Below are 27,116 nucleotides of genomic sequence, written 5' to 3'. Positions count from 1 at the left end.
TTTAGTACAATAGCCAGTGGCTATAATTTGACATATTGCCTACTCTGAAAATTGTTTTGTATATCCATACCATCAGTACAAATGTGAAGGAATTAAATCTAACTTTTTTAAAAAACAAACCATTATCTCCCTATGTGGAATTTATGAACATCCTGTAGTTATCATATGTTAGCATTACTGAATACAGACGCAAACAAAAGGAACCTATATAAGCAGCATCAACAAACAGGCAAGATCTGTACTGTTGAAGCAGCTTAGAAGTTTCCTTACTATTGCTACAAGGTTACCTGTTCACAAATTGCATGCATTACTGCTCTTGAGAGTAGTTTAATAGTTCCTCTTCCCAATGCCTCCTTCTTACGCTGAGCACTAAACATCTGTAGTTCCTTCTTTTCTTCTTCACTTAAAGACTGACAATATCTCACCTTCAACAGAAAAGACAATACATGCTTTATTGGTTGGTTACTTCTAAGTAGTAACTAACATATATATTATAAAAATCAAGATGCCTATTCCACTCCTTCCTAAGATTTTCCATGTTTTATATTTCCTACTGTTTTTATATATATATATATATATATATATGTTAAAATATAACATTTTAAACTCTTCCACCTTACAGATATGTGAAAAGACATTGTGTGTGAATTCTTCATTAACATACAAGCAACTCAATAGTATGCTAACCTATAGCTACCAAAAATAGAACTTGTGCCACTTGAAACTTGTAAAGAATCTGTTTGGATGTATGGTTTTTAGAGTTACACACCATAATGAAACAGTGTATTGCAGTGTACACAACTGAAACACTGACTTCTTTCTGGAGAAGCGTTTGTTATTTCCATTTCTATCCTACACTGTACAGAACCATGTCTAAGCTTCCAACTTTTTACTACTACAAAGCATCCCTTCTATAGTCTGCAATGAAATCTCAGGAATGTGTAGGTTCCTGGTAATTGGTGGGTGGTTGCAAACACTATAAAACCAGCTTGTGTTAAGTTTATTGCACTGACTGCACAACTTCTTAAAAAGAGAAAGCAACGTCCTCCTAGACAGTTCTTATTGGAAGACAACTGAAATGGACAGCTGAATAATGGATTTGACAATGTACACACCATGCTGTCTTTATGGTTTAGATGCCATTGCATTTGACAATTTCAACTTGTAATATGTCCACAGGAAGATAATTAATTCTTCCTTCTTAAAAAAGCAAAATAGTTCATGGAGACATGGTCACAATTACATTTCATCATTACCTCATTATCATGGGGTGGCAACTGGTATAGAAGCTGTTTAATTCTATGTTTTTCTCCAGGGCTGTTAATGTAAGGGACCTTCTCCTCCGGCAAACAGGCAAAGTACAGCTGTACCTGAATAGGAGTTAAGAATTAAGACCAGAGGGGTACTTGTGATACAAGCATTGTAAATGTCCTTCAACTAGTGCCTTATCTTAAGTCTCATTTACAAAGGAACTAAGATACGCTACATCAGATCTGTGACAGTATTTGCATTCCTCTAGGTAATATGAGGACCAGATGAGCTAATGCAACAGAATTGGATTCTCTCTGCCACAACTAGCACCCAGCTGCTGAATTGCTTTCTTGGAATGCAATTTGCAGTGACAATTACAGGTATCATAAATTATGCACATTTAATGCTATTGTTACTTCTGCCCCTTTTGGGGTTGGTCACCAAGCCTGTTGAAATTCCAGATTTCACTTTGCAATTTACCATATAATGTGTGAAGCTATACTGAAAACAATCACTAAATGAGAAAATGTAATTTGCTCAGTGCATTTTACATATCGCTGAGATAAAAACTGTTTTGTAATCTCCTGTTTATCAGGTTCTTCCATAAGCATCAGCTTTCATTGGTACATGTGAGCTTTTGGTGGGAAGTTAAACTCATCTCTCTGTTGGGAGGAGGGGTTGGATCCAGCCACATTTCACTAGATGCTAAAACTTTGTAATTTCAAAATGAACTTGCATTTTGATCAGGAAAACAAAACACGCTATATACCAGTAGAAACTCATGACAGGACAACTGTAATGAATGTTATGATAAAGCCCAATGGCAAAAAATATTTGTGGAACAGCTACAGATTTATATTTTTTGTGTGTGCAGTTTCCATGTTGTCACAAGCCCTGAGGCTGTAAATAAGAACTGATTGTTGCTGACATTACCTGCAATCTCTATTTAAATAGTGCTTTGGTCAACCACTTACTAGCTGTCTTAATAAATCGCTGTAAGGTTTTGACATGGAACAGAACATCAGTGAGTTTCAATTAAATCTACTTTAAGTCCACTAATCAGTGGACTTCATTGTCAAGGAACAAAGCAGAAACTTATAGAATGTTTGCTCTGTGCTCAGGTCTCACATATCACTAAGGAAAATGCCACTGATGTCTTTCTTAATGATGGAGCTTGTTGGCTTGTTCTTAATTTAATCATGAAGAGAAAGCCTCTAGAAAATAAGAAGTAGATCTTTTACTCCTGCATACATCTTGCCACCAGAACTAGAGGTGCGCAGCAGCACCCCGGTCTTGTTACACAGTCTTGTAGTCACCCTACCCATTTATGCAGGAGTAATAATAGAGCTCAGTGCTGATCAGACACCTTCTGCATCATTAATACCAAATCCTTCAGTACTGTTGCTGGATCTTTTTTTAAACTAGCCATACTATTTATTTAATAACCTGTTTTTGAACATTTGATCAATGAGCAACTTTCTAACTTACAATTAGTGTTACTGTCCTATTTTCATTACTATTATACTTAAAAATGTTTTGTTTTCAGTTTTAGACAGTTTGAGGAAAAATCACCATTCAGAACAAAAAAGTGAACAGTCCTGAACAAATTTCCCCTTCAACCATCAAAAAAACTCCAGAAGTCACATAAAAGTAATCATTACATGAATTGAGGCAATATGTACAATTACACAATTTTAAATGGGTGCCAGAAATAGTTTCAGTGAAATACACTGTTCAAAAAAACATTTCATACATAAGTCACATATTAACTTATTTAGAAAAACACAAGATGGAAATTGCATTATTTCAACTGAAAAATCATCACTGGAGACTTATTTTTAATACAGGCTCCCCAATAACCAAAGTTGTTTAACTCTTCTCCCCATTAAGATAGCAGATTTTGGGGGGGGGGGGGGTGTTTTATAATGTCTAAAACATCTTTAACTTACATCTGATTAGGACCTATACAAAGCCTTTCATCAGGGGCAACATAGATTGTTTAGAAACAGAGCCATCCCATCCATAGAGGATGAACTGGGCAGCCGCCCCAGGCCCTGCACTTTGGGGGCTGCACAGCTGCCACGCCAACTGTCCTATGAATGGGAGGGATCCATGGATTATGGGGCCTAGTGCAAAAGCAACAGGATTTGACCTCCCTTCCCATCTTCTCTCACCACCTGGGTGGCAGCAGCAGAAGCTGCCCAGCAGCCTGCTCCACCCCACCATGCTGCTCTCCCAGCTTGCTGCTCTTGGCTTCTCCACAGCAGCAGGAAACAGAGTGCCCCCTCCCCCCGCAGCCCCAAGGAACGCTGCTTCCCACCTCTGTAGAGAAGTGAGAAACAGTGAGCCAGGAGGATGTCCCAGAGAAGCTGCCAGGCCACTCCAGCTCCCACCACCTGATGGGGAGGTCAGGGGGACGCTGTCACACCAGACTGCTGTAATCCTCCAGGCCATGTAGCTTGGGGAGGGGTGGTAAAAAGGTGGGGGTAGATAGGGGAAGGGTCTGCAGCAGAGGGCTTGTCCCAGGCCTCGCGGGGCAGTTGTATCAGGGCCTGTGTCCCCTTTGGGACGGCCCCGTTTAGTAATGAAATTACAAGTAGTTTGATTAATCTTAAAACTAAGAGTCTCAGTCCCTACCTGTTCTGGTCTAAGGCCTGGTGGGACCCATGTATATTCTTCCAAGGCACAGCCAGAGTCGTCATCAGATGTTGAGCTTCGTTGACACCCAAAGGTAAGATTGTTAACTTTTGGCTCCATCTCCAAAGGCATAGTGTAGTGTGAAGTGTCAGCTATTCAACTGCCGTTCATCAAGAAACTGTTCTGAAAAGAGGACGTTACAGAAGAGTCAACAAATCCAGAAATCCTCATGAAAATGATCTTGAGGCTGGGGATAAAAGGTTTAGGGTTATTCCAAATTCAATATCTGAAATACTATTGTGGCAAACTGACTGCTGTAAAATACATAATGAAGGGGAAATGGTTCTGTTTATATGAAGTTTGGATTATATGCATTGCATGAAATGCTGGTCTTTAGTAAACTTGATGTCTTGTCAGGACAATTATTCTGACCACCTGATAGTAAGAGGACATTTCCTCCAACACGATAACATTGCTCAATTAAGCTGCATTTACATGCAGACTTTCAGGCACTTACCACTGGCCTAAGTGCTTCTGCAACTCTACTGACTAGATTCTCTACTTCAGTCACCCTCCCTGCCACAGAAGAGTGCAGCCCTTGACCACTTACCAAAATCTTTGAGTAGCCTCCCAGAAGAATTTATTGCCCGCCCCTGTTAGCCCATCCACTGAAAACATTACCAGCATGATACCTAACCCTTCTCAAAGCAGGTCTAAATATCACAGCAGTATAACACTTAACACTTGTGGCTGGACATATTACTAGTCTCACCACTGTCAATATCAATGAAATTATACTAGATTAGTGATGGAAGGATTTAAAATTTCTCATGGTAGACAATGCCTGAAGTACAGTATGTGAGGTTTCCTCCTTCAAGCACCCAACATGAACAGCAGTAGATGATCTTCTAATTATTAAAATACACATAATCACTCTAGGGTAAATTGAGTTATTCCATACCTTCCTACCCTCACAAAAAAAAGATGAACTTCCATGTTGCTATTGCTACAATTGTAAAAGATTCCAAAACAAAAATCATGTTTACACATGCCTTGAGAATTTATCCACTAATTTTAGCCAGCTGCTAGTTAGAATAACAAAGTTATATAAATCCTGAAAAAACTGTTTCTTAGCCAGGCCAGCAGACTATTATTACAGGGCACAGCAGTACTGTAATAAAATTGCTTGATCATAACTCATTATTCTAAGTACAACAGTAGATCTCCTATGCAAGTCACTGTAAGAACTGCACATTGCACAAAGCATGTCAGAGGTTAAATAAATCCCTAAAATTTTATTGCAGTTTTTGTTGAAATGGTAAACCTGAATAAATTAAAACTGAAAGGTAAATCTTTACATAAAGCAAAACCTCAACATATACCATTTTCTGCAGTATTTTAAAACAGCATGCCAGAAGGTAGCGCTTAGCCCAGCTAACCAAAAAATTTGACTTTACTTCACCCTTAACAAAAGTAAAGATGACCTCATTTCCTTTTCTACTATTCAGAGTGTGTGACTTTTTAAACAAATCATTTTAAAACAGGTGCACCTCATTCACGCCTTCATTTTCAAAATAACTGCAAGAATATCAGCGCATTCATTCAGTCTTCAGTTACTGGGAACTGTAGTCAGAAGCAATTCAGTGTGGATATTACATTGTCTTGAATATTACTGTCTCTAAAACAAGTAACACAAAAAGCAGTGATAATTTACTCATTTACTAAGTAATGTATGAAAATGGTCAACATGTAGGGCTCAAAGTTCACTCGATATCTAGAAACACACAGATAAACATCTTATCTATAAATTAATTTGCTTTGAAAGCAGATACAGAGGAGATAATGTCAATACAAAGGAAATTCCTTTCTTATCATAAAAAAAGTGCAGTCAGGTAGCACTTTAAAGACTAACAAAATAATTTATTAGGTGATGAGCTTTCGTGGGACAGACCCACTTCTTGAGATCTGGAAAATTCTGATATGAGGAAGTGAGTCTCTCCCAGTGATGGGTTATCACCTTATAAATTATTTTTGTTAGTCTTTAAAGTGCTACAGGACTACTTTTTTTGTTTTGTGAAGATACAGACTAACATGGCCACCACTCTGTGACATTTCTCATCATGGTAGTAGAAATAAAATCATCCACTACAACAAGAGAAATAATTTTACATAAGGCTATGTCAACACTCCAAATTACATCAATATTATTTATGCTGCTCAGGGATGTGAATAATCCATGCTACTGAGTGACACAGGTTATTCTGAGCTAAGCACCAGTACAGAGGGTGTCATATTGGTAAGAGAGTATCATGCCTTGCAGAGGCAGGATTTACTAAAAGTGTTCCAACAGTGCAGCTGTGCTTCTGTAAATGATGCAGCACAGATATAGCCACAATCTCTTCCTGTTCCCATAAAGCAGCAGGCAAGAGGAAGTAGGATAAAGTTGGACACTCAGTGTTCTGGTAGTTACTAAAAGAGTAGACCTCTGATGTGTATCTTGACCCTAGCACGATTACAGAGATGTCCAAATAATTCTGAGCTGTAAGATCTATGTATCATCTTTCCTAATCATACTTAAGCTATGTCTAGGTTACAGGGATTTGTCAACAGACATTTTTGTTGGACAATATCTGACAAAACTTCTGTCAACATAATGCGGCCAAACTACTAAGCAGATCACTAGAGCAATCCACTCTGTCAGCGGAGAACAGCCGGGCCTCCAGAGGGGAAAGAACCCAAAATGGGGTCTCAAACTGCAAAACAGACAATGGGAAGCACAGCAGACAGGGCTGCCCAGTGTCCCAGAAGCCCTGCCTGTCAACAGAAGACCCTCCAGAATGTCCAGATCTGTTGACAGAGGCATTATGCCTTGTGGGGAACAGGATATGGATGTCGACAAAAGTGCTGCTTTCTGTCAATGTACTGTCGACAGAACGCCTTGAGAATCTGGATGCTCCCCAGGTTTTGTCGACAAAATGTCAGTTTTGTCGACAAAACCCTCTCACGTACACACTGCCTTACAGTCCAAGTCATTTTGGTAGAAGAAATCAGGTACTAGACAGATAATATTCTATACATAGAATATTCTGCAGCACTAAAGGAATTGAGAAATATTTATTTGAAATATTTTTTTAAAGTTTACTTGAAGTCTCACCTGAAATTTTCTACTTCCCACTTATTACTAAACACTTATATTAAATGTGTTTGTCACCTTTCAAATCTTAATTCTGCAAAGTGACATAAATAAAGGAATTATCTATTTTACTACAGTTTCATTCAGCAGTTAATATTGGACTGCATCATACAATAGCAAGCCAAAAATGTTTCATAGGAAAGTAATTACATCAGCAAGTATACTGAAGAGTCCAGACGGTATCGTTCTTAGATCTGGCCTTCACACTCTTAAGCTAGAACTGTAATTAAGATATATTCAGCTTTGTAACTAATCCCGTCTTCTGTCCCACGAAAGCTCACCTAATAAACCGTTTTACTAGTCTTTAAAGTGCTACTTGACTGCTTTTTGTTCTGAGCACATAAGTTGTCTTTGATTTGTAATGAGAGGTGTTTTGAGTAAACCAAGCAGCTGGGAATTTTCACTACCAACTTTAGTATTGTTTAAATAGGAATTCATAGTCACATCAATTGTAGTCAGCACTGTTTCACCCAACTGACCGTTGCAGAGAAGACTAAGGTTTGGGGAGTACAGTTCAGTGGCTTGAGCACTGGCCTGCTAAACCCAGGGTTATGGGCTCAATCCTTGAGGGAGCCATTTAGAGATCTGGGGCAAATACCTTTGAAAAAAAAAAAAACTGTCAGGGATGGTGATAGGTCCTGCTGTGAGTGCAGGGGGCTGGACTCAATGACCTCTGAAGGTCCCTTCCAGTTCTATGAGATACATATATCTCCATATAAAAAGCCAGTTAGTCTTGAAAATTCTGGCAAAAGACCTCCCGGACACCCCCAGCTGCGCTACAAAGATGTCTGCAAGAGAGACCTCAGAGAGGTAGACATCGAGCTGGACAACTGGGAAGAACTAGCAGATGACCACAGCAGATGGAGGCAGGGGTTACACAAGGGCCTTCAGAAGGGCGAGATGAAGATCAGACAGCAGAGGAGAAGCAAGCGCACAGAAAGCACAATAAGGACTTGCCAGACACCCACTACATCTGCAAGAGATGCAGCAAGGACTGTCACTCTCGTGTGAGTCTTCATACTCACAATAGATGCTGTAAATGAAGTCCTCAATTGAAACTTTAAAGGGCGCGATCCATAGTCTATGCAGACTGAAGGATGCCTACTATGCCTACTAGTCTTGAAAAACCCAGTCCCAAGACCATATACCCACGCCTCCCTGATGTGATAATGAATATGTTATATATACACTTAAACTCAATTTTTAACCATTAATCTAGGAAAAAGTCAAGCCTACACTGACTCCCTGTGGCCTCAGAAAGTCAACCTTCCTTGCTTATTCACTCCATCTGTAAAATGGAGAAGACACACACTCATTTCACAAGAATACATGGACAAGTTCATTTTACATAACAAGTTAGTTTGGCATATATGTATCAAGAGCAAGAGTTAACAGAGTCTTGTTTGCTTTCAGATGAAGCTACTTGTGGAGAAACAGATCCGGTTCTACTGTTTTTTCTAGGCACTGAATTTTTTTTAAAACAATCTAACACATTCACCTCAAAATTTACATCCTCTACATCTATTTCCTTTATCAGCAAAAAAAACCCTGAAACTGATCTTGGGAGGGAATGAAAAAAAAGAGGCCGTTCTCTTATAGCTACGATCTGTAAAGTGAAAAACTAAACTATAAAAAGGGCAGAGTTGCTATCCAATATGTTGGTTTTAGTAAGGGCAAGGAAAAAGCATCACAAACCCGACATGCCTCCATATCTATAAATTACAGTTTAAACCTACAGTGAATGGAAGGTTGGGAACATTAACATGGAAGAGGTGCATTCCTGCTAAAAAAACGTAATTCATAAAGTAAATCATATTGTGATTATTGTGTTGCTAAATGTTTAAACTGAAGTGTCTGAAAACTAAACATACAACCTGTATTTTATCTCTCATTTGTTTACAGATTACTTTCCCTATTATCTTATGAATACAGTCAGTTTGAAAATTACAACTGCACTATTAGAGTTAAAAGCTTTTGCAGGTGCACATATTCTTCAAAGATGTGTATGTTACTCTTCAACAGCTTCAAAATGGTTACATATCCTAATAGCAGCACATGTATAGCCACTGAAAAAATAGATTATTTGTTGGAAGAGGGATTCTATTGCGACCATTACACAGCAAAGCGAGTTTATTTTAAGATCTACAGGCACCACCTCACTACTGAAAGGTCATAATCTACAGTGAGAAAAATCTTGCACTAGTGTCTTCATAGTTATTAGCCATGTAACTGGAAAAAGAAAAAATTGATGAAATTATGTATACATTAGCAAAACTAAAGTCTATTGTCATCTATGGTCACTTAATAAATGAAAAGTTCTTAGGAGTGAAAACTCCAAAAGTTGGTAAGACTAATTATAAATTCATTGTTCCATAAAATATTAAAACTCACATCCTACAGAAAGGATACTACAGAATTGTTGTATCCAAGTGTGAAACTCATCCTTATGTTAGGATTTCCAGCTCACTGAGTAAGTTCTATGGTCACCTCTGACCAGATTGAAGGGGTCATGATTTGTGAGCCCAGTAAGACACACATTTCCTTTCCCATCCCCTGCTGTTTAACTCTGTGCTCCAGGGCAAATTGTTTAACAACTTTTTTGTTAAACTGCTTGTTAACAAGACTATAGGGAATACAAGATGCATATCACATTCATCCATTCACAATACACTGCAAATGCAATCCAAAGGGTTAAGACTAGGGGTTAAATAAGCAGGTGAATGGGATGACCATTCTACCTCCTATGGACAATTCACGCTATAGAGTAGCAAGGAAGTTTGTATTAGCAATACAGCCAAAACCCAGTATCAGTAATATTGGGTGTGTTTCTAACAGCATGAATATTACCAAAAAACGCACTTTACTGCTTCAACAAATTTGTTTTCCTTCTTCCCTGTTAAAATAACTTTATTTTTGAAAATTAACCAATCTTTTTATTTTGGATTTGGCACTCTGTAAAGAAATATGAACACAGTTCCAAATATTCCAACGTGGGGGTTAGGCTGCTTTAGAGGTTTAACTTATTACTTTTACAGAATATCTAGTGAACTGTCAAAGAAACTATTAGATAATGACATACAGCAAAAACTGCAGCTGTATTGATTGCTAACTATATATGTAACAGAGAGGAAGCCGTGCTAGTCTATACACTATCAAAACAAAAAGCAGTCAAGTAGCACTTTAAAGACTAGCAAAATAGTTTATTAGGTGAGCTTTCGTGGGACAGACCCACTTCTTCAGATTGGCCTTAAGAGTAAATTGAGCTGATGTATTTTCTACATTTCTAAATAATACCCAATCAATTATGTACACCAATCAACAAGAAAGTTGAATTCCGCCTCCCAGCCTACCCCATCCCACCCCACCCCACTCCAAAATATTTTTGTTAAGTTGGAAACCCGGCATTACGTTCTTCCGTGATTTCAGACTGTTTTATTTTTATGAATAATGTCTACTGATGTTGCAAACACAGACTACTTACATGTAACAAAAGGAGGAAACTCGGTGACAAAGCATTGTCTTTGCCAAAATGTCTGATTTGGGCTATTTAATTTGGCTCCATCTTCAAATATAAATACAAACTGCACGCTGTGGTTAGACAGCTACCAGCAGTTTCAGAAGCCCTTTTCTGAGATTTTTGTATTCCATAATGGGGTACACAGATTTTAAAAAAGAGCAAGAAAAAGAAATCTAGACCTTTACAGTCTCCTATTGATTTTTTTTTAGAAAATATCTATTTTAGACGACGATAGGAAACAGCAGCCAGACTTTACTCCAATGTACACATATACTCAGGTTTCACCCCGTCACCTGTTGGCTCCTGAACAACACTCCTCTTTGTTAAAGCGTACAGGGCTCATTGGAAACAACTTTCCAGAGAAAATACTTCAAGAAAGCGTTCGAGAAGCCACCAGGCTAGAGTTGTGCAAACAAGATTCCGCGCACAGCCGCTTCTTCTGACCCAGGCTCGGGAGGGAGGGAGACTGAAACACACACACCTGCCCATTTTAAAAGGGCATCTTCCCCGCAAGCTTTCTGGCAGCGGGCGAAGACTGAAGAACTGACCTTACGTGTTGCTTCTCGGAGTCCTCTTTCTGCGCCAATGGCTAGCAGGGGGCTACGGGTTAGTGGGAGCTGAAGCCCGGAGGGTGCAGCTTATACACACGCAGGCAAGGCCCCCTCAATGATGGGAGCAAGCCTCCCGGGAAGCTGCTCCTCCCAGGCCAGCTCAGGGCGCAGACGCGCTCTAGTCCGCCAGGGACCACCTGCCTTCCCGGGAGCCTCGTGCCGAAAGGCCGCCGCACCGCCAGGCGCGCGCGTGCCGCGAGCAGCTCTGCGGCGGGAGCGGGGTCACGTGGGAGGCCAGTTCTCCTGTCAAGCCGCCCGGGCGGGGCAAAAGGCGGCTCCAGCGGACCCGGCTCTCCTCGCGCTCCCCGGCCCGTGAGCCTGCCTCGCAGCGCAGCCCGCCCGCCCGCCGCCCCGGGGAACGGCCCCCGCAGCGGCGAGAGAGCGGCTCCCCCACGCCCGAGCCCGCCGCTTGCCCCTCACCCCCACCCCGGCTGCCGCGGTGCCCGACTGCCCGCAATCCGTCCGCCCCCAGCTCCCCAGGGGCTGCGCCGGCCGCGGCTGCCAGCGCCCCTGAGCCGGCCGGAGGAGCTGCCGCAGCGACCCGCACGCTGGCTCCTTACCTTGGGGTCCGGGCTCTGCGGGCAGTGCCCGGGCGGCGCGCAGCGCACAACACCTGCGCCTCCCTCCGCCCGAACCGGGACCCCTCGCCTCGCCTCGCCACCCGCCAGGCTGCGGGGACCGCCCAGAGCAGCAACCCGAGCGCGAGCCCTGCCCCGCCCGGCATGCACGGTGCTAACCGCAGCCCTCTGCCCCCTCCCCGCCTTGCCACCAGTCTCCTCCTCCCCCCAGCCGCTCCCCCCCGCCCTCAGCCCCCTCCAACCCCCACCGCTCCTCCCCCCACCAGCCCCCTCTCCCCCCTCCCTCTGGCACCCTCGCGTCCAGCCCACATCCGCCGCTAGCCTCCGCATCCCGTCCTCAGGCAGCGTCCCCGACCCCCTCCAGGTCTCCCCCAGCCCTCAGATCTCCAACCAGAGCGCGCATTCCCCCGAGTCCTGGCCCCAGCCTCTTCTGAACCCCGGGGCTTCCATCAGTCACCGCAAGAAGCGCCTTCCTCCTGGAGGCTGTCTACAACCGGCTCCAGCCCCGCTCCCTCGCCCCCAACTCTTCCCCCCCCCCCCCGCTTGTAATCACCCCCCACTTCAATAGTGCACAGCGCGTGGGGAGCAGGAAGGAGCCCTTGCCCATCCCGCACCCAGGCTACAGCAGTTGGAGGAGGCACAAGGCTCAGGGGACAGTGTTCAGAATTATCCTTCATCGCCCCTGGTTTCATTAGCTAAGAGGATGCACCTTCATGTAATACCTCGGCCAGGGACCTAGCCAAAGCAAAAAAGCTCAGCCCAATACCGACTCCAGCCACTCAATATTTTTAGTATGAGTAAGAGTTTAAGTCACAACGCTACTGGTACACTTTTTTCATGTTTGCTGTAGTAAGGCTTTTTGTACAGGTTGAACCTCTCTACTCCAGAACTATCTTGGCCAGCAACATCTGTAATCCAGCATGATTTTACATAGCTGGATGATCACTTATCATGGGGGTTGGTAACTTTCCTGTAGTCCTATGAAGTCTGTTTCCAGCTACCAGTCCTGGCTCTCAGCGTTCCCCACTGTTCTTTAGCAGTAATTTACCCAAATGCCTTCTAAGAGTCCAATAAGCAAAGGAAGTACGGTAATGCTGATAGACAATATTGACCTCGCTGTGATCCAGCACATTCTCTAGTCTGGTGCCACTCCACTCCTGAGAGCGCTGGACTCGCGGTTTAACCTGTACTTGTTCTAGATCTCTCACCACACCCTCCAGGGGGTGAAAAGCTTTCCACCATTTACATCAGACCGCACTAAGATCTGACCTTTCTTCAGCCTATAATTCCTTCAACATTGATAGCTAGAATATCCACTTCCCAAGAACTGTCAGTCATCTGTGATCCTATGTACAATAAACTCATATTCTACAGCTCAAGGACTCATAGGTTGCTGGATATTCAAATATTCTGGATCATAGAGAGGTATACCTAGCAGTGCGTAACACTAAAGAAAAATAAGTTTAGATATTAAGAAACAAACAAAAATGTATGCAGAATACTTTACCAACCACTGTAGTATCGTAGACTGTAAACTTATACTGTATTTGCTGTCTTTACTTGCACTATGCTGTACTTATGGGAAACATAACTAAAGTTTATTTATGGTTAAAATGCCAGTTATTTGAGAGTTTCAGATGATAAAATGCTGGATATGAATGAATTTACTGTAAATTACACCTTTCCATAAGCTACAAGGGTTACTTGAGATATCCCTTATCTTCCACTTCTTCCATTTCACAAGCTCCAGGGACCCAAATCAGTTCTACAGGAGAGTGATGCCAGCATTCAAAAATGCCTGTGTAAACTTCCCTTCTCTTTCCAACACACCACTTTGGGAATTTGCAAGGCCACATTCCTTAACAATCATCTCAAAACTTGTCCATAACAATGAAAACATCCCACTGGGCCAGAATTTAACAAGTTTCTGATCATTTGGAAGAGGTCTTTAACATATGTAAAGTCAGGCAAGCCTGATGAAGAGAGCTATGGGCTACTCCGGAGAAAGGAACAATGCCAGGTAAAAGTCTGTGTACTTAATCAAACAGGATAGTGGAAGGTGTCAAAAGTGGGCTACCATTAATAATTCATACACTAACAAAATTCAAAGCAGCCTCATAAAATTGTGACAAATATTTTAGGTAGGATTTAATACAAAAGCCCCCTCATGAAATACAGATTTAAAATAAACTACTGTATTTTAAGCAAGAGGAAAGCATTTCAGGGTAGTCAATGCCTTCATGTAAAAGACTGAAAGATGTAATATAGCATTACAATAAAACTGGTGATCTGTATTTGCACAATTACAAATAAACTAAAAATTCTTTAATAGCTATATAATCTGCTTACAATCATTCATTTTATACAGATTTGATATAAATACCTAAAGGACTATGGCCTTACATAAAAATGCAACGCTATCAGAATACAAACCTATACATAAAGGTAGTTATTTACAATTGCTGTAGTATTTGACAGTCGTGTGAAATCTCTGTATTTATAGAGTGTTGGTAGACAAACAACAATGTAGGGTAGAATGTCAGTTTAAAAAAAAAAGTTACCCAAGAACAACTTCTCTCTCACAAGACACAGTTAAGGAGTTTAGTTGCACATATGCTTCTGCACACAACTGAACAATGAGCCCTATTGTAAAGCTTTAAATTTAAAAAATACACAAACATGTTGTTGTAAATAGTTTGGTAAAATGAATAGCTCAAAGATACAACTTTGACTAGCTTCTCTTTCTCCAGAGCCTAGTATAGATAAGGACAATGTTAGTGTTTATTAGAGAGCAGAGATACCAGAGGCTTATAGCATTAACTGGAAAATCTATTTAGAAAAGATTCAGCCCTGGTCAGACAATAATGTTTGTAATGTAGACATATTTGGCTAGCAGCCAATGTTGATTCCATCTTTGACAATAAACATTCAAAAAGGGAGGAACCATGGACATAGCTGTCGCTTTTACTTCCTCTGCATTCTTAAACGGTGTAGCCTTTCCTCCAGCTTGAAATAAACTGGCTTTTGGGGCTTCTCTCCCCCATTTGACTTCAAAGGCTGGCAAGCAGTTTCCTCTACAGAACTGTGAATTTAACCGTGAACACCTAAGGTCATATTTCCTTTTTCCTATTCCTAACTGTTCTTTGCTTTCCTAGGGAAGTCATTATCAAAGATAATTTATTAGTATTACATCTCTGGGTCGAAGGCATAAATGCTGCTTGTTCAGAATGACACTATGCAGCATTTTTGTTGAGCTGTCCCCTATTGCCACAGAAGCATCTAACATGAAATTATACCTTACAAGGCTGATCACTTTTAAAACTTGTTTAAAAGCAACAATACACTAGCTAATTAGATAAGCCTTCATGATTTTCCAACACTTAAATATTTGCATGGAGAGTAGAAGTGTCACCTACTGTGGAACATTCACAATTACTTACTTGTTCCTTACACTTTCCACACCATTGTCAGCTTTACAGACTATTGCATGTGAGATAGTCATGAACTAGTTAGCAGACAGTTAATGCTTTCCACCAAAATTAAATTTGAATGAGACAGACTATATCCACAGGGTGCTAAGAGGAGTCAATCTTGTCTAAAAGGCATTGTTATTGTCAAGGGCAAACACATGCAGAAAAGGAAAGGCATGAGTCAGAACTGGGCCCCTCAAGGGCTGCCTTTTGTTTCAGCCAGGCGAAGACTGGCATGGATCGCTTTTTGGATGACCACTAAGAAGAAAAGAATATGGTTTTATTCAACTGCAACCATTTTCCCGCATCTTCAATCTCTATGCTACATTTTATGAGAAGAAAAAGAGTGCTTTAAAATGATCTATTCATGGTATACAGCCAATCATTCAAAAATAAACGTGTTGGTGGAAGAGAGAGTCACATACATGAACAGTGTTAACAATTGGATGATAACAAGCCTTTTAAATAGGAACCAGGATACAAGGTCATGCATGACCTTAAGTGAATTATTGCTACTGGCTGTGTAACATTACAACAACTCAACTTTTTTAGTCAAATTCTAAAATGAGAATTTCCAATTTCATAGGTCAGAGTATACGTAAACAGGAAGAAACTTTTCCCCTTCCATGAAAATACCATGGCATAGCTGATTAATAACAACTGAGTGTGAACCATGTGATCACACACGAAAGTTTATGGGCCCAATCTGTTGTCAAATCTTATCACCAATTAACAGTATTAGAAATAGCTTATGAACAATATCTGATCTCTGTTACAAAAAAAGGTGAAGATTGCTTCACAAGATATGCAGTTAGATAGTAAAATTCCCTTTTTAGTCTGACAGGGACTCTATTTAAACTCGAGTAGAATGACTAATGATCAATCTTTTAATTCTGTATCACCATTCTAAATCCAATGCAAGCACATGAATCTCTTTAAAAGACATCACACCTGAAAGACAAGTATCAGTGAGGTAGCTATGTTAGTCTGCATCTTCAAAAACAACAAGAACTCCTGTGGCACCTTTTAGACTAACAGATATTTTGGAGCATAAGCTTTCGTGGGCAAAGACCTGCTTTGTCAAATGCCTGAAAGAAACATTATGGATTCATACAATGCTGAGTAAGAAGTGTGGCAAGGCCAGAAACACCATGGAATACCAGTACTGTCTGTAGCAACTCAACAACATTACAAAATCGCTGACCCAGATACCTACAACAGGATACCTATAAAAAGAAAAAAAATATGCATCTGTCCATTTATATCTTATCACAATACCTTCCTGATAAGCAGCTTGAAGTCTGGTAGGAGAGCTGCTGCTCTATGTTCTTGTTTAACTCCCTTTACTCCCCTGTCATTGGCTGCACTTGGTCTGTATCATACCTGCATAGAACTACTCTAAAGTCAAGGGGATTCCATAAGGGGTTGCAGTTATATAAAGTTGTAAGAACTGTACATTACTGAGAGGGGGAATTGCAGTATTTTTGGTCTATCAGCCAGTCAAGTTCCCATATCTCAATACAAGTTAGTGTGCATGAAGTAATTCTGTTGGTAATAACCACTGTGATTTTTTCAAATTGTCACAATATTTTAATCAGAAAGTCAAGCAGGATATTTGGGGGGGGGGGGCGTCAAAGTCAGCGTTTTGATTTCTTGATTTGAATAATCTCACTCTGGTGGCCAAATGAACATCTCTACCCATTCTATTCACCATTAATTAAAAATGGAAACATCAGAAATACTTTTATTCTCACTCCCCATTGTACCCCCAATGCATTATTTTTGCTGTGGAACATTAACAATCAATGCCAGGATAGGGAAATCACAAGACTCTCCATCTCACGGAGTTTACAAGTAACATTTGCAAAGACGAAACTGTGAAGCTTCAACACAAATGTGAAGAGCGTGCTCTTGTATGGATGCAAGACCTGGCGTACTGAACAGTCTTCAAATCACAAGCTACAGACATTCATAAACAGATGCCTGAGGTACATCCTTCACATCAAATGGCAAGTGTCACAAATGAGGGGCTTTGGAACAGAGCAGGACACAAACCAATTGCCATTGAAAAAATCAAGAGAAGAAAGTTGGGGATGGCTAGGCCACACTCTCAGGAAACTATCATCCAGCAGTCTATCAAGCTCTCACATGGAACCTGCAAGGAAAACCTCATACAACGTGGAGAAGGTCTACTGAGATTGAAGGACAACAGCTGGGGTACTCCTGGAGTCAGCTCGAAAGTTTTGCCTTGAGGCAGACTACAGTAGACGAGACTTGTAGGATTACTTATGTTCCACTTGGAGCACACGAGATACGTAGAAGTAGTAGTAGTAGTAGTATGTTTTTTCTTTCCCTTTTTCTTGGGCACATCTACGGGTCACTATAGAACTAGTAAGACATAAAGGGACTGTCACCCTCTGTGGGTAGGTCTACACTGGAAAAAGCTATAGCAGGATACCTGAGGGAGATGTAGGGCTTGTCTACACACAGAGCTCTGTACTGGTGCAGCTGTACCTGTGTAGCGCTTAGTGGAGATAATAACTGCACTGATGGAAAACCTTCTCCCATCAGCATTGGTACTTCACATCTATGGGGACAGGTCTACAGTAAAAACTTGTATCAGTACAGTTGCACACGTTCTGGTGAAGACACTCCCATTGCCTTAATAATGCCATCTCAAGCTGTCTCCTGACAACACAGTGCTGGCTACATGGGAAAGTGACAATTAAGGTTGGTATTACCACATCACTCAGGTGAAATTTTCCACACCTCCAGACAAGACAGTTGTATCAACAGAAGACGTTAGCAGTATATACCACCACTTAACTATGCTGAGGTAAGGTCCCAGTATAGACCAGTCCAAAGTGTGTGCACAGTGCTTTGTGGCACCTTTACACTATTGTAATGCAAATAATTAAATATTCCCCCATGCCTTGGGGGAGCTGGGAGGAGCACCGGCACCGAGTACCCGGCTCCCTGCACCTCAGGGGACTGGGAAGATCACCAGCGCAGCTGCCACTCTGTTCCCAGTGCCCCGAGGTGTGCAGCAGCTGGAGAGGTCTCCTACAAGAGCAGCAGCCCCATTCCTGGTACCAGAGAGCTGCCCCTCCTCCCCCCGCCACTCCAGGGTGTCCCATATTTGGGCTAGAGTAATATGGTCACCCTCAAGTTATTCTATCTCCCAAACCGATAGGGTCTACCTGTGAAGCAGGAGAAGTTATTTCATCCTCATTCCTGGGTCAACAAAGGTCAGCAAGTACTAATGTCACATTTAGTGATGGCCTGTAGCACTGTTAATTGTTGACTATGAAACCAAACTAGCACAGATGATTTCTTACAGGCCATAGTACAGGAATCACATGGTAACAACTCTTCTTTGCCACCAACACAGTATGAATTTCTGCTAATACTCAAAGGTGAAAGGTTCCATATCCTATTACAAACTGCCAAAGTCATCCAGTCATTTGAAGAATTATTTTTGCCCAGGATTTTGTTTGAATAGGAAACTTAAAAGGCCCTGTAAAGCCACAATGTCCAATCCAGTCTCTGTTTGCCACATGTGGTGAACTGGACACTGTGGTGTGGCGGAGCAGCTCATTAGAGCCGCACACATGAAGCAGCCTCTGCCCTTCCACACACATGCCCCACTATGTGGTGGGACAAGCACGTGGTGGAGGCAGCACCTCCTGCAGCTCACCCGGGGCTGCAGGACAGCTTGTGTGGGATGGCTTGTGAGGTAGCTCAGGTGGCACGGCTCAGGGCAACTCACTTGGGGCTGCTTGTGCTGTCTTGCTCATGGTGGCTCAACTCAGGGCAGTGGAACAGCTTGTGCAGCTCTAGTAAGACACTGGCAGTTTGCACAGGGTGGGTGTTTCTGGCTGGGGAGGTGTGTGGGGGTGGGGGGGTAGGGTGCCTGGCTGGCAGGGCAAAGGCACCTGGATGGGAGGGAACTTGGATTGGGGGCAAGGAGTTGTGGCAACTGTTAGATTTCTTTTTGATACCACTGCTTTAAAGAGACAATATTATTTTAAGGTAACTTGAATCCTAAGCCTAAACAACTTGACTGTGATAAATAAAAATTGTTTACACTTTCCTTCTCACCATGGATTTGTTTCAGAACACATGTTCCTTTGGTAGTGCGTGGTGAGGTTATGTCCCTTCTCCCACGTTCAGTTTCTCGATTCCCAAAAAGCGTTCTAGGCCTATGTGTCAAGATTGTAGCCTCCCATCAGGTTAGTCAGACAACTGTTGAAACCAATAACTTTGATGACCGGAGTGCTGAATAGGACTAACTGTGGTCTAGACTTTTATATTAACTTAAAAACCCTAAAATATTTATCTTCCCTTTGATTAGATTGTGGCACACAAAGGAAAATGGGCAAAAATTCCATGCCTTTTTTGGTATGCACTTTTGACTGTTTTCTGTGGAAGTCAAACTTCCATTTAAAGGAGGGTGGCATGAAACACTTCAGCGTGATGTGGCTCTCAGACATGTTAAATTAGCTGTGCAGAAAATGGTTTTCTTGATTCACCATTAGTGAAAAGTTTTAGTCCAAACTAGTTTTTCACATTACTGAAATGCAAAAGCTGGCCTGCCACACAATCTTCTAATCAAGAACAAAACACTGATACAACTTCAAAAACAATCAACTTAAATTCTGCAGTCTTTCCATAACAGAATACTTTGAATAATTGTGCCCATTGTTTTTTTATGCTCACCTTTACCAGATGTGGTAAAGTTTTTCCTTAATGCACATTGGTTGAAAGAAATAGATTTGGATGTGAAATATGAATAGAATAGGTTTAATAAAACACATTTTGGATGTATTGCAGCTTGGGAAGTAGGTTAACACAAAGAATTTAAAAGATGAAAGGTGACCTGCAAATGGAGAAAATTCAGGTTTTGGGCCAATACGATGTTGATATTTATTTGTATTATGGAAGCATGCTGCTGCCCCCAGCAGTTTCCCATTGCAAGCATCAGCAAAGTTAGACCAATGGCATGAAAAAATGTTGAAAACTGCCAGTACAGACATATCCTTTTACTCTCAGTTTTCACTATCTGCATACTTACCAAGTGTCATTCATCTGGAGGGAAAGCCACACATTTGGCTCTGCTATCCCTCTGTCAGGCTAAATGAAATATCGATCAAACAAGGCTACAAGGAGAGATCAAGATTTCCCCTTCTGTTCCTCCCACCCTTGGCGACTCCTAAGAAGAAACAAGACATCCTCCTTTCTCTCTTCTCAGACCAAAAACAACTGGGGAGCATCTATTGGTTATTATGGTAGTGCTTATGGCCAAGAAAGAATGGAACTCCATTATGCTAGACACTGGTTATGTCTACACTAGCACGTCTGTTCGTAACTTATGTCTCTCAGAGGTATGGGGGAAAAAAACCCACTCACCCGTGACTGACATGAACTTCTGTCTTTGTAATTTTAGTATCAGAGGGGTAGCCGTGTTAATCTGGATCTGCAAAAGCAATGAGGGGTCCTGTGGCACCTTATAGACTAACAGAAACGTATGAGCATGAGCTTTCGTGGGCAAAGACCCACTTCGTCAGATGCAGGTGACAAAGTGGGTCTTTGCCCACGAAATCTTATGCTCAGACATTTGTTAGTCTATAAGGTGCCACAGGACCCCTCATTGCTTTTGTAATTTTAGTGTGGCCAACACTGTTGTGCAACGTGGAAAGTTGCGGATAGGCCAGCGCTACGGCCTTGTTGACAATGGCATGTTACAGCCCAGTAAATCAGGTTGCAGTGCTGCAACTCCTGAGGCATCGACACTAAATAAATCCACAGTTGCCACATTCTAAGGTTGGTCTACACTAGAAAATAAGTCTATTTCAGATATGCAATTCTAGCTACAGAAATCACATAGCTAGAATCGACTTATCAACTTACCTGCTCATCCTCACTGAGGAAGGTCGATGGGAGAGAGTTTCTCCCATCGACATCCCTTACTTGCAATAGTGAGGAGTACAGCGTTCAACTGACGACCCCTATAGGTTGATTTCATGCGAAATAGAATTCTGGAAGATTGACCCTGAGCAGGTTGAACTTCTGGGTAATGTAGACATGACCTAAGTAAGCCACCTTGATGAACGGTGCAGAGCTTTCCATTCAGTAGCTACAGTGCTGGGTGCCAGTATTACCTTATCCATATACCCTTAACTTTCTCTCTTCTGCCAGAGAAAAGTCTGCTTTGTGGGTGTGATAAACCACATTAGCATTATGTGCTATATGCCTGGGTACAGAGAGTCTGTTCTTAGAACTTGGTGAGAAAGACAAACTGTGTAAGCTTGTCTTCCCCATCAAGAGAAGTTGGTCCAATAAAAGAGATTGTTTGACCTACTTTGTCTCTCTCCTATGCTGAGATCAGCATGGCTACAGCAGCACTGCATCCACTTTGGTTTACTGAATTCAACTTACATGCCCCCCTGAATGTAGAAAGTGACATACTGTCAACATTAATAAACTTGTCAGAATTCTTCTGGCCTATATGGATAAAGATATGTTATACTTTGCTAATTTTCCTTTGTATAGCAAAGTAGTAGGAGGGGGAAACAATGTATTTATGAACTGTCAAGATCCAGTGCTGGTTAACTCTGCCAAAGTGCATCACAAAAACAGAGATTTGGTTTCAGTCTTTGCAGAAGAAGTTCAATACCTAAATGCCTATTAGTCTCCCATATATTAAAGGCACATAAGTCTGAAGACAGTCCACTTCCTGTTGAATAATAAAACATCTCTCTCAAAGACAGATATATTTCCACTTCAGCTGAGGCTTACTACTCTGTTTACTAGACTTGCTTACAAGGCAGGCCAGGATCCCTCTGTCAAAACTATTTCTGTAGTTCTCAGCTTTTGTAATAAGTATCAGAGGGGTAGCCATGTTAGTCTGTATCTTCAAAAACAACAAGAAGTCCTGTGGCACCTTTAGACTAAAATTTTGGAGCATAAGCTTTCCTTGTCAAAGACCTGCTTCATCAGATGCATACTGGTGTTCTCTGCTGTTTCTGGCCATGCCATCACCACCACACTTCTTACTCAGCATTGTATGAATCCATAATGTTTCTTTCACGCATCTGATGAAACGGTCTTTGCCCACAAAAGCTTATGCTCCAAAATATCTGTTAGTCTATACGGTTCCACAGGACTTCTTGTAGCTTTCGGAACGTTTCCTTTTCTACTTATACCGAAATGGATTATGCTATACAGGAACTGGATGAAATCTCATTTCCAGAGACATATGTTATCATCCATGAGAGATGTAACAAATTTGAAACTGATTTTCTTTTACTAGTTTTTATGTTTTTAAGTTGTGAATTAATTGTTTTAAATGGCAAATGGTTTAGTCAGCTGAGGCTTATCCTTGAAAGGAGTAAATGGGAAAAAGCTCCTTTACTAACCTGCCACCACCTTTCCTGAAGGCCAATCTCAAAAAAAAAAAAAAAAAAAAAAAAAAAAAAATCCACTGTAGACATTAGACTACCTGAAACCATCCCCCAAAATGCAGTCATATTCCTTCACAATAACAATTATAGAAAAACACCTCACTTTAATGTTACACCCCCTCCAAAAAACAAACAGCCACAACCTACAAACATGAGCGTTTAAGAAAAGTTTGAAGTTATTGTTATGAGCACAAACTTCAAACTGATACAACTGTCATGCATTTTTCAAGACACCTTTGAGCTACAGAAGAAGATGATTCAATGACAAAGTGTTGATTTATTTTGTGTTTCTAGTCTTCTTCCTGGGATGCCTGGAACCCAGCCAGTTTCCTTGTGGGTAGGCTGGTTTCCATTTTACTGGATGAAGAATGCTGGTGGCTTGGAGTTACTTCATCCTAGAATTTCCTCTTAGCTAATCTCAGATTCCTTGTCCCTAAGCAAAAATCATTTAGAAAAAAGTAGTTACAGTAAACTTTCATATCCAGCATTCCATCATCAAGAACTCTCACATAACTGGCATTTTAACCATAAGTACAGTTTAGTTACATTTTCCATAAGTCCAGCACAGTGAAAGTAAATATAAATAAATACAGCAAACACAGTGTAAGTAACCTGGCTGGAAGGACATCTTGACTTCGGGCTTGGCTACACTAAAGGGAAGATCGACACTGCCACTGACTAGGGCTTGGCTATACTAAAGGGAATATTAAACACTGCCATGGCAGATTTTCTGGGGTTCAATTTAATATGCCTAGTAGGAACATGCTAAATCATGCCCCGAGAGCACTTCCATCAACCCCAGTACTCCCTCTGTCACAAAGAGAAAGGGAAGTTAATGGGAGAATTTCTCCCATTGACCTCTCACAGTGGAGATAGGCCAGAAGTTGGACCTAAGTTATGCAATTCTCACAACTGGAGTTGCATGTCTTAAGTTAAATTTCTTTTCTAGGGCAAAATGGTCTATTCTGAAATGTGTTATCCTTGCTTGAAGGCCTTATTTTTGTATTGATATGATCTATAATAATATAACACAATTATCACCACTCTTTCCATAACAATTTACCTAAGCCTTTAAAAAAACTGAGTGTAATCTCTTATAATCAAAGTTAATATCCTTTAATTTTTTAAAATATGACTTACAAACTTAAGGCCTGAGCCTTCAATGGGAGGCATGCATACTTCACTAATGTGAGACTATATTTACACTGCAGAACTATTTTGTGATATCTCGGTATCCTGAAATAGCTACTCTGTATCTATGAAATGTGCACCTTACTTTGAAGTATTTTTGGAAATACTGGGTGCACTATTTCAGCATCCCTCTATACCTTGTTGCAAGAAGAGTAAGAGATGCCTCAAAACAGTGCAGCATTTCACCACATGGCACTCTGCAGACAGCACCAAATGCCGAAACAGCCTACTTCTAAATTGACTCAAAAGACGATACACAATTTGCACAGCTCAAATTGAGTATCTTATTTCAAGTGAAGGATGCATGACCGTTTAGAGAATCATATGAACATACATGCTTCATGCAGAGTTGTCGTCTTAGATTATGCTTATATTATGATGTTTGAGGATTTTATACATAGACAGATTACATATAATGTACACTATCTTCATTGTCCATGGTTAAATATAATTCAATCATTGAGAATTGTTTAAACCCCTAAACTTGTAATCTTGGCTTCAATAACCACCATACATGTATGTTTATTCACGAGCTCTATTAGCTCCATTCAGCTGATTTTAAAAAAAGAGCTGTTTGCAATACCTAACATTGTTACTTAACTGATAGCCTCCTAGCTTTCAGCTACTCCACCAGGACTAAACTACGAGTCCTAACTTCTCTCATTCACCAGTTGATGTTAGGAGGGAGTCCTTTGGATTTTTTGAATGGATACAGAAGACAGTAAACCCAGGCTTTATGCAATTTCAACATACGGTGGAAGCAGGCAGCCGGGGAAGGCAGGGCACGACTTCCCCCAGATAGCTTCCCCTTTCAGCGCTCCGCCACCAGCTCCAAGCACTGCAGCTGGGGGCAGAACACTGAAAAGAGCTGGGGGTAGCCTGGGGGACACCACTGCTGGGAGGAGGAGTGGGGAAGTGGAAGGGGGAGAAGCAAGCAGCAGGGAGCTAGGAAAGTGATGAGGCATTGCTGTGTCTGGGTCCCTGCTCCCTGGGGCTCAGGGACTCCCCCTCCCCATGTAAATCAGGGTTTTACTGTAGTAACATACCACCTTAAAAATCTGATACCATTGTCTCAAAGTAAACAAGTGCTGATGCATTTTATTGAACTATTTCTAAGCAGACTGCAGTCCATATTTTATATACTGTAACTAGGTATTCATTAGTAATGCCAACAGTTGTAGTTGAATGAGCATAATCATTCCAAAAGGCATTATTTTTAGCTTTTTATTTTTTCAAAATAAAGTTTTTTTAAAACATATTTCAGGCTGAATTTGGCAGGTTCCCTTAACCCAGGGTTGATTTTTTTACAAGAAAATTTCCCCACTATATTCGTGTGCAGATGCCGTTTGGAACAACTATAGCACCTAGAGACCTGAGATGGAATATTCCAAGTTTTTAAGGAGCTACCTCTGTGGCCTAGGACTGATGCTCAGAAGTCTAGCAAGAATTTTTTTTATTTACCAAAGTTATAAGGTTTAAAAGGAACCTTATACATTCTGACTAGCCCTCTTAATGGCCTTCTAAAATTCTGCTGGCTGCACACATGGATGTGTACTTTAGAGAAAATTTGTAAGGAGACCTCTCTTGCCTCCAGCCTTACCAACAAACAGCCCAAGGGAACTATTAAGGAGACAGAATAAGTCCCAAAGAAGATGGATTAAGCAAACAGACACCCTGTCGTTGGACACTGAGCTAAATAGGAGGATCGGAAAAGCGTCCACAACTCTGTCCAGACTCAGCAAGAGAGTGTGGAATAACAACAAGTTGTACACTCACACCAAAATGCAAGTCTACAGAGCCTGCATCCTCCTTTATGGCAGCGACACTTGGACCCTGTATGCCCGTCAGGAAAAGAGGCTGAACGTCTTCCACTTGCGCTGCCTCAGGTGCATCCTTGGAATATCATGGAAGGACAGAGTGACCAACACTGCCGTCCTCGAGCAAGCTGGAATCCCAGCCATGCACACCCTCCTCAGGCAGCGTCGACTCCACTGGCTTGGCTACGTCCACAGGATGAACGATGGAAGGATTCCAAAAGACATCCTGTATGGTGAGCTAGCCTCTGGCAAAAGACCTCCCGGATGCCCCCAGTTGCGCTACAAAGATGTCTGCAAGTGAGACCTCAGAGAGGTAGACATCGAGCTGGACAACTGGGAAGAACTAGCAGACGACCGCAGCAGATGGAGGCAGGGGTTACACAAGGGCCCTCAGAAGGGCGAGATGAAGATCAGACAGCTAGCAGAGGAGAAGCGAGCGCACAGAAAGCGCACTAAGGAGTTGCCAGACACCCACTCCATCTGCAAGAGATACAGCAAGGACTGTCACTCTCATGTGGGTCTTCATAGTCACCAGACACACTGTAAATGAAGTCCTCAATTGAAACTTTAAAGGGCGCGATCCATAGTCTATGCAGACTGAAGGATGCCTACTACTACTACGAGGCCAAAGTTCCCAGTGCCTCAGCACATGGATCTGCAGTTTTTCCACATTCACATTATCTTCACCTCTCTCTCTCTCTCTCAGGTCCACTAAATCAATGTTTTTCAACCTTTCCACAGTACTGTTCCCCTTTCATTTGTCTTGCATACTCCCAAGTTTCACCTCACTTAACACGTGTCAGAGAGAGGTAGCTGTGTTAGTCTGTAGCTTTGAGAACAACAAGAAATCTTGTGGCACCTTATAGACTAACAGATATTTTGGAGCATAAGCTTTTGTGGGCAAAGACCCGCTTCATCAGATGCATGAGGTGGGTGTGTGTGTGATTTCAGAGGGGTATTTAAAGAATGGGATCCCAGAAAAAGGGAGGGCCAGAGCTGACAAGGTCTATTCAGAAAGGTGGAAATGGCCCATTTTCAATAGTAGGTATCAAAAGAGGAAAAAGCAAATCAGATCAGACAGGGGGATATGAGCCATTGTCAGAGTCTAATGGGGAGATCTTGGTTCTAATGGGGAAATTTGGTTAATCCATTAACCAAGGATTAAACAGAGACTGGGAGTGGCACGCAGCTTACAAAGGCAGCTTCTCTGCCCTGGGTGTTAAGATCTCCCCATTAGATTCTGACAGTGGCTCATATCCCCGTCTGATCTGATTTGCTTTTTCCTCTTTTGATACCCACTATTGAAAATGGGCCATTTCCACCTTGCTGAATAGACCTTGTCAGCTCTGGCCCTCCCTTTTTCTGGGACCCCACTCTTTAAAATACCC

General features: G+C 41.6%; 1 protein-coding gene across 7 annotated transcripts in view; it reads right to left on the bottom strand.

Annotated features, from left to right (window-relative positions):
• Window positions 1-27,116, bottom strand: part of PRICKLE1 (prickle planar cell polarity protein 1) — a 101,943-nt gene that overhangs the window by 6,099 nt on the left and 68,728 nt on the right. For 2 of the 7 annotated variants that reach the window (XM_075014436.1, XM_075014407.1), the window contains 3 exons: window positions 3,889-4,071; window positions 1,257-1,370; window positions 288-425 (listed from right to left, as the gene is read on the bottom strand). In XM_075014436.1, the coding sequence (XP_074870537.1) occupies window positions 288-425; window positions 1,257-1,370; window positions 3,889-4,020 (384 nt within the window). In that variant the 5' untranslated portion in view covers window positions 4,021-4,071. Of the gene's footprint in view, window positions 1-287; window positions 426-1,256; window positions 1,371-3,888; window positions 4,072-11,146; window positions 11,384-11,769; window positions 11,910-27,116 lie in introns of those variants that run through there. The other 5 variants (XM_075014453.1, XM_075014418.1, XM_075014427.1 and 2 more) reach the window with 4 other exon arrangements.

Source organism: Carettochelys insculpta, chromosome 1 (genome assembly GCF_033958435.1).
Source record: "Carettochelys insculpta isolate YL-2023 chromosome 1, ASM3395843v1, whole genome shotgun sequence".
NCBI lineage: Eukaryota > Metazoa > Chordata > Testudines > Carettochelyidae > Carettochelys > Carettochelys insculpta.
Note: the sequence above shows the minus strand (reverse complement) of the source record. Positions and strands in the feature narration are given on the sequence as shown.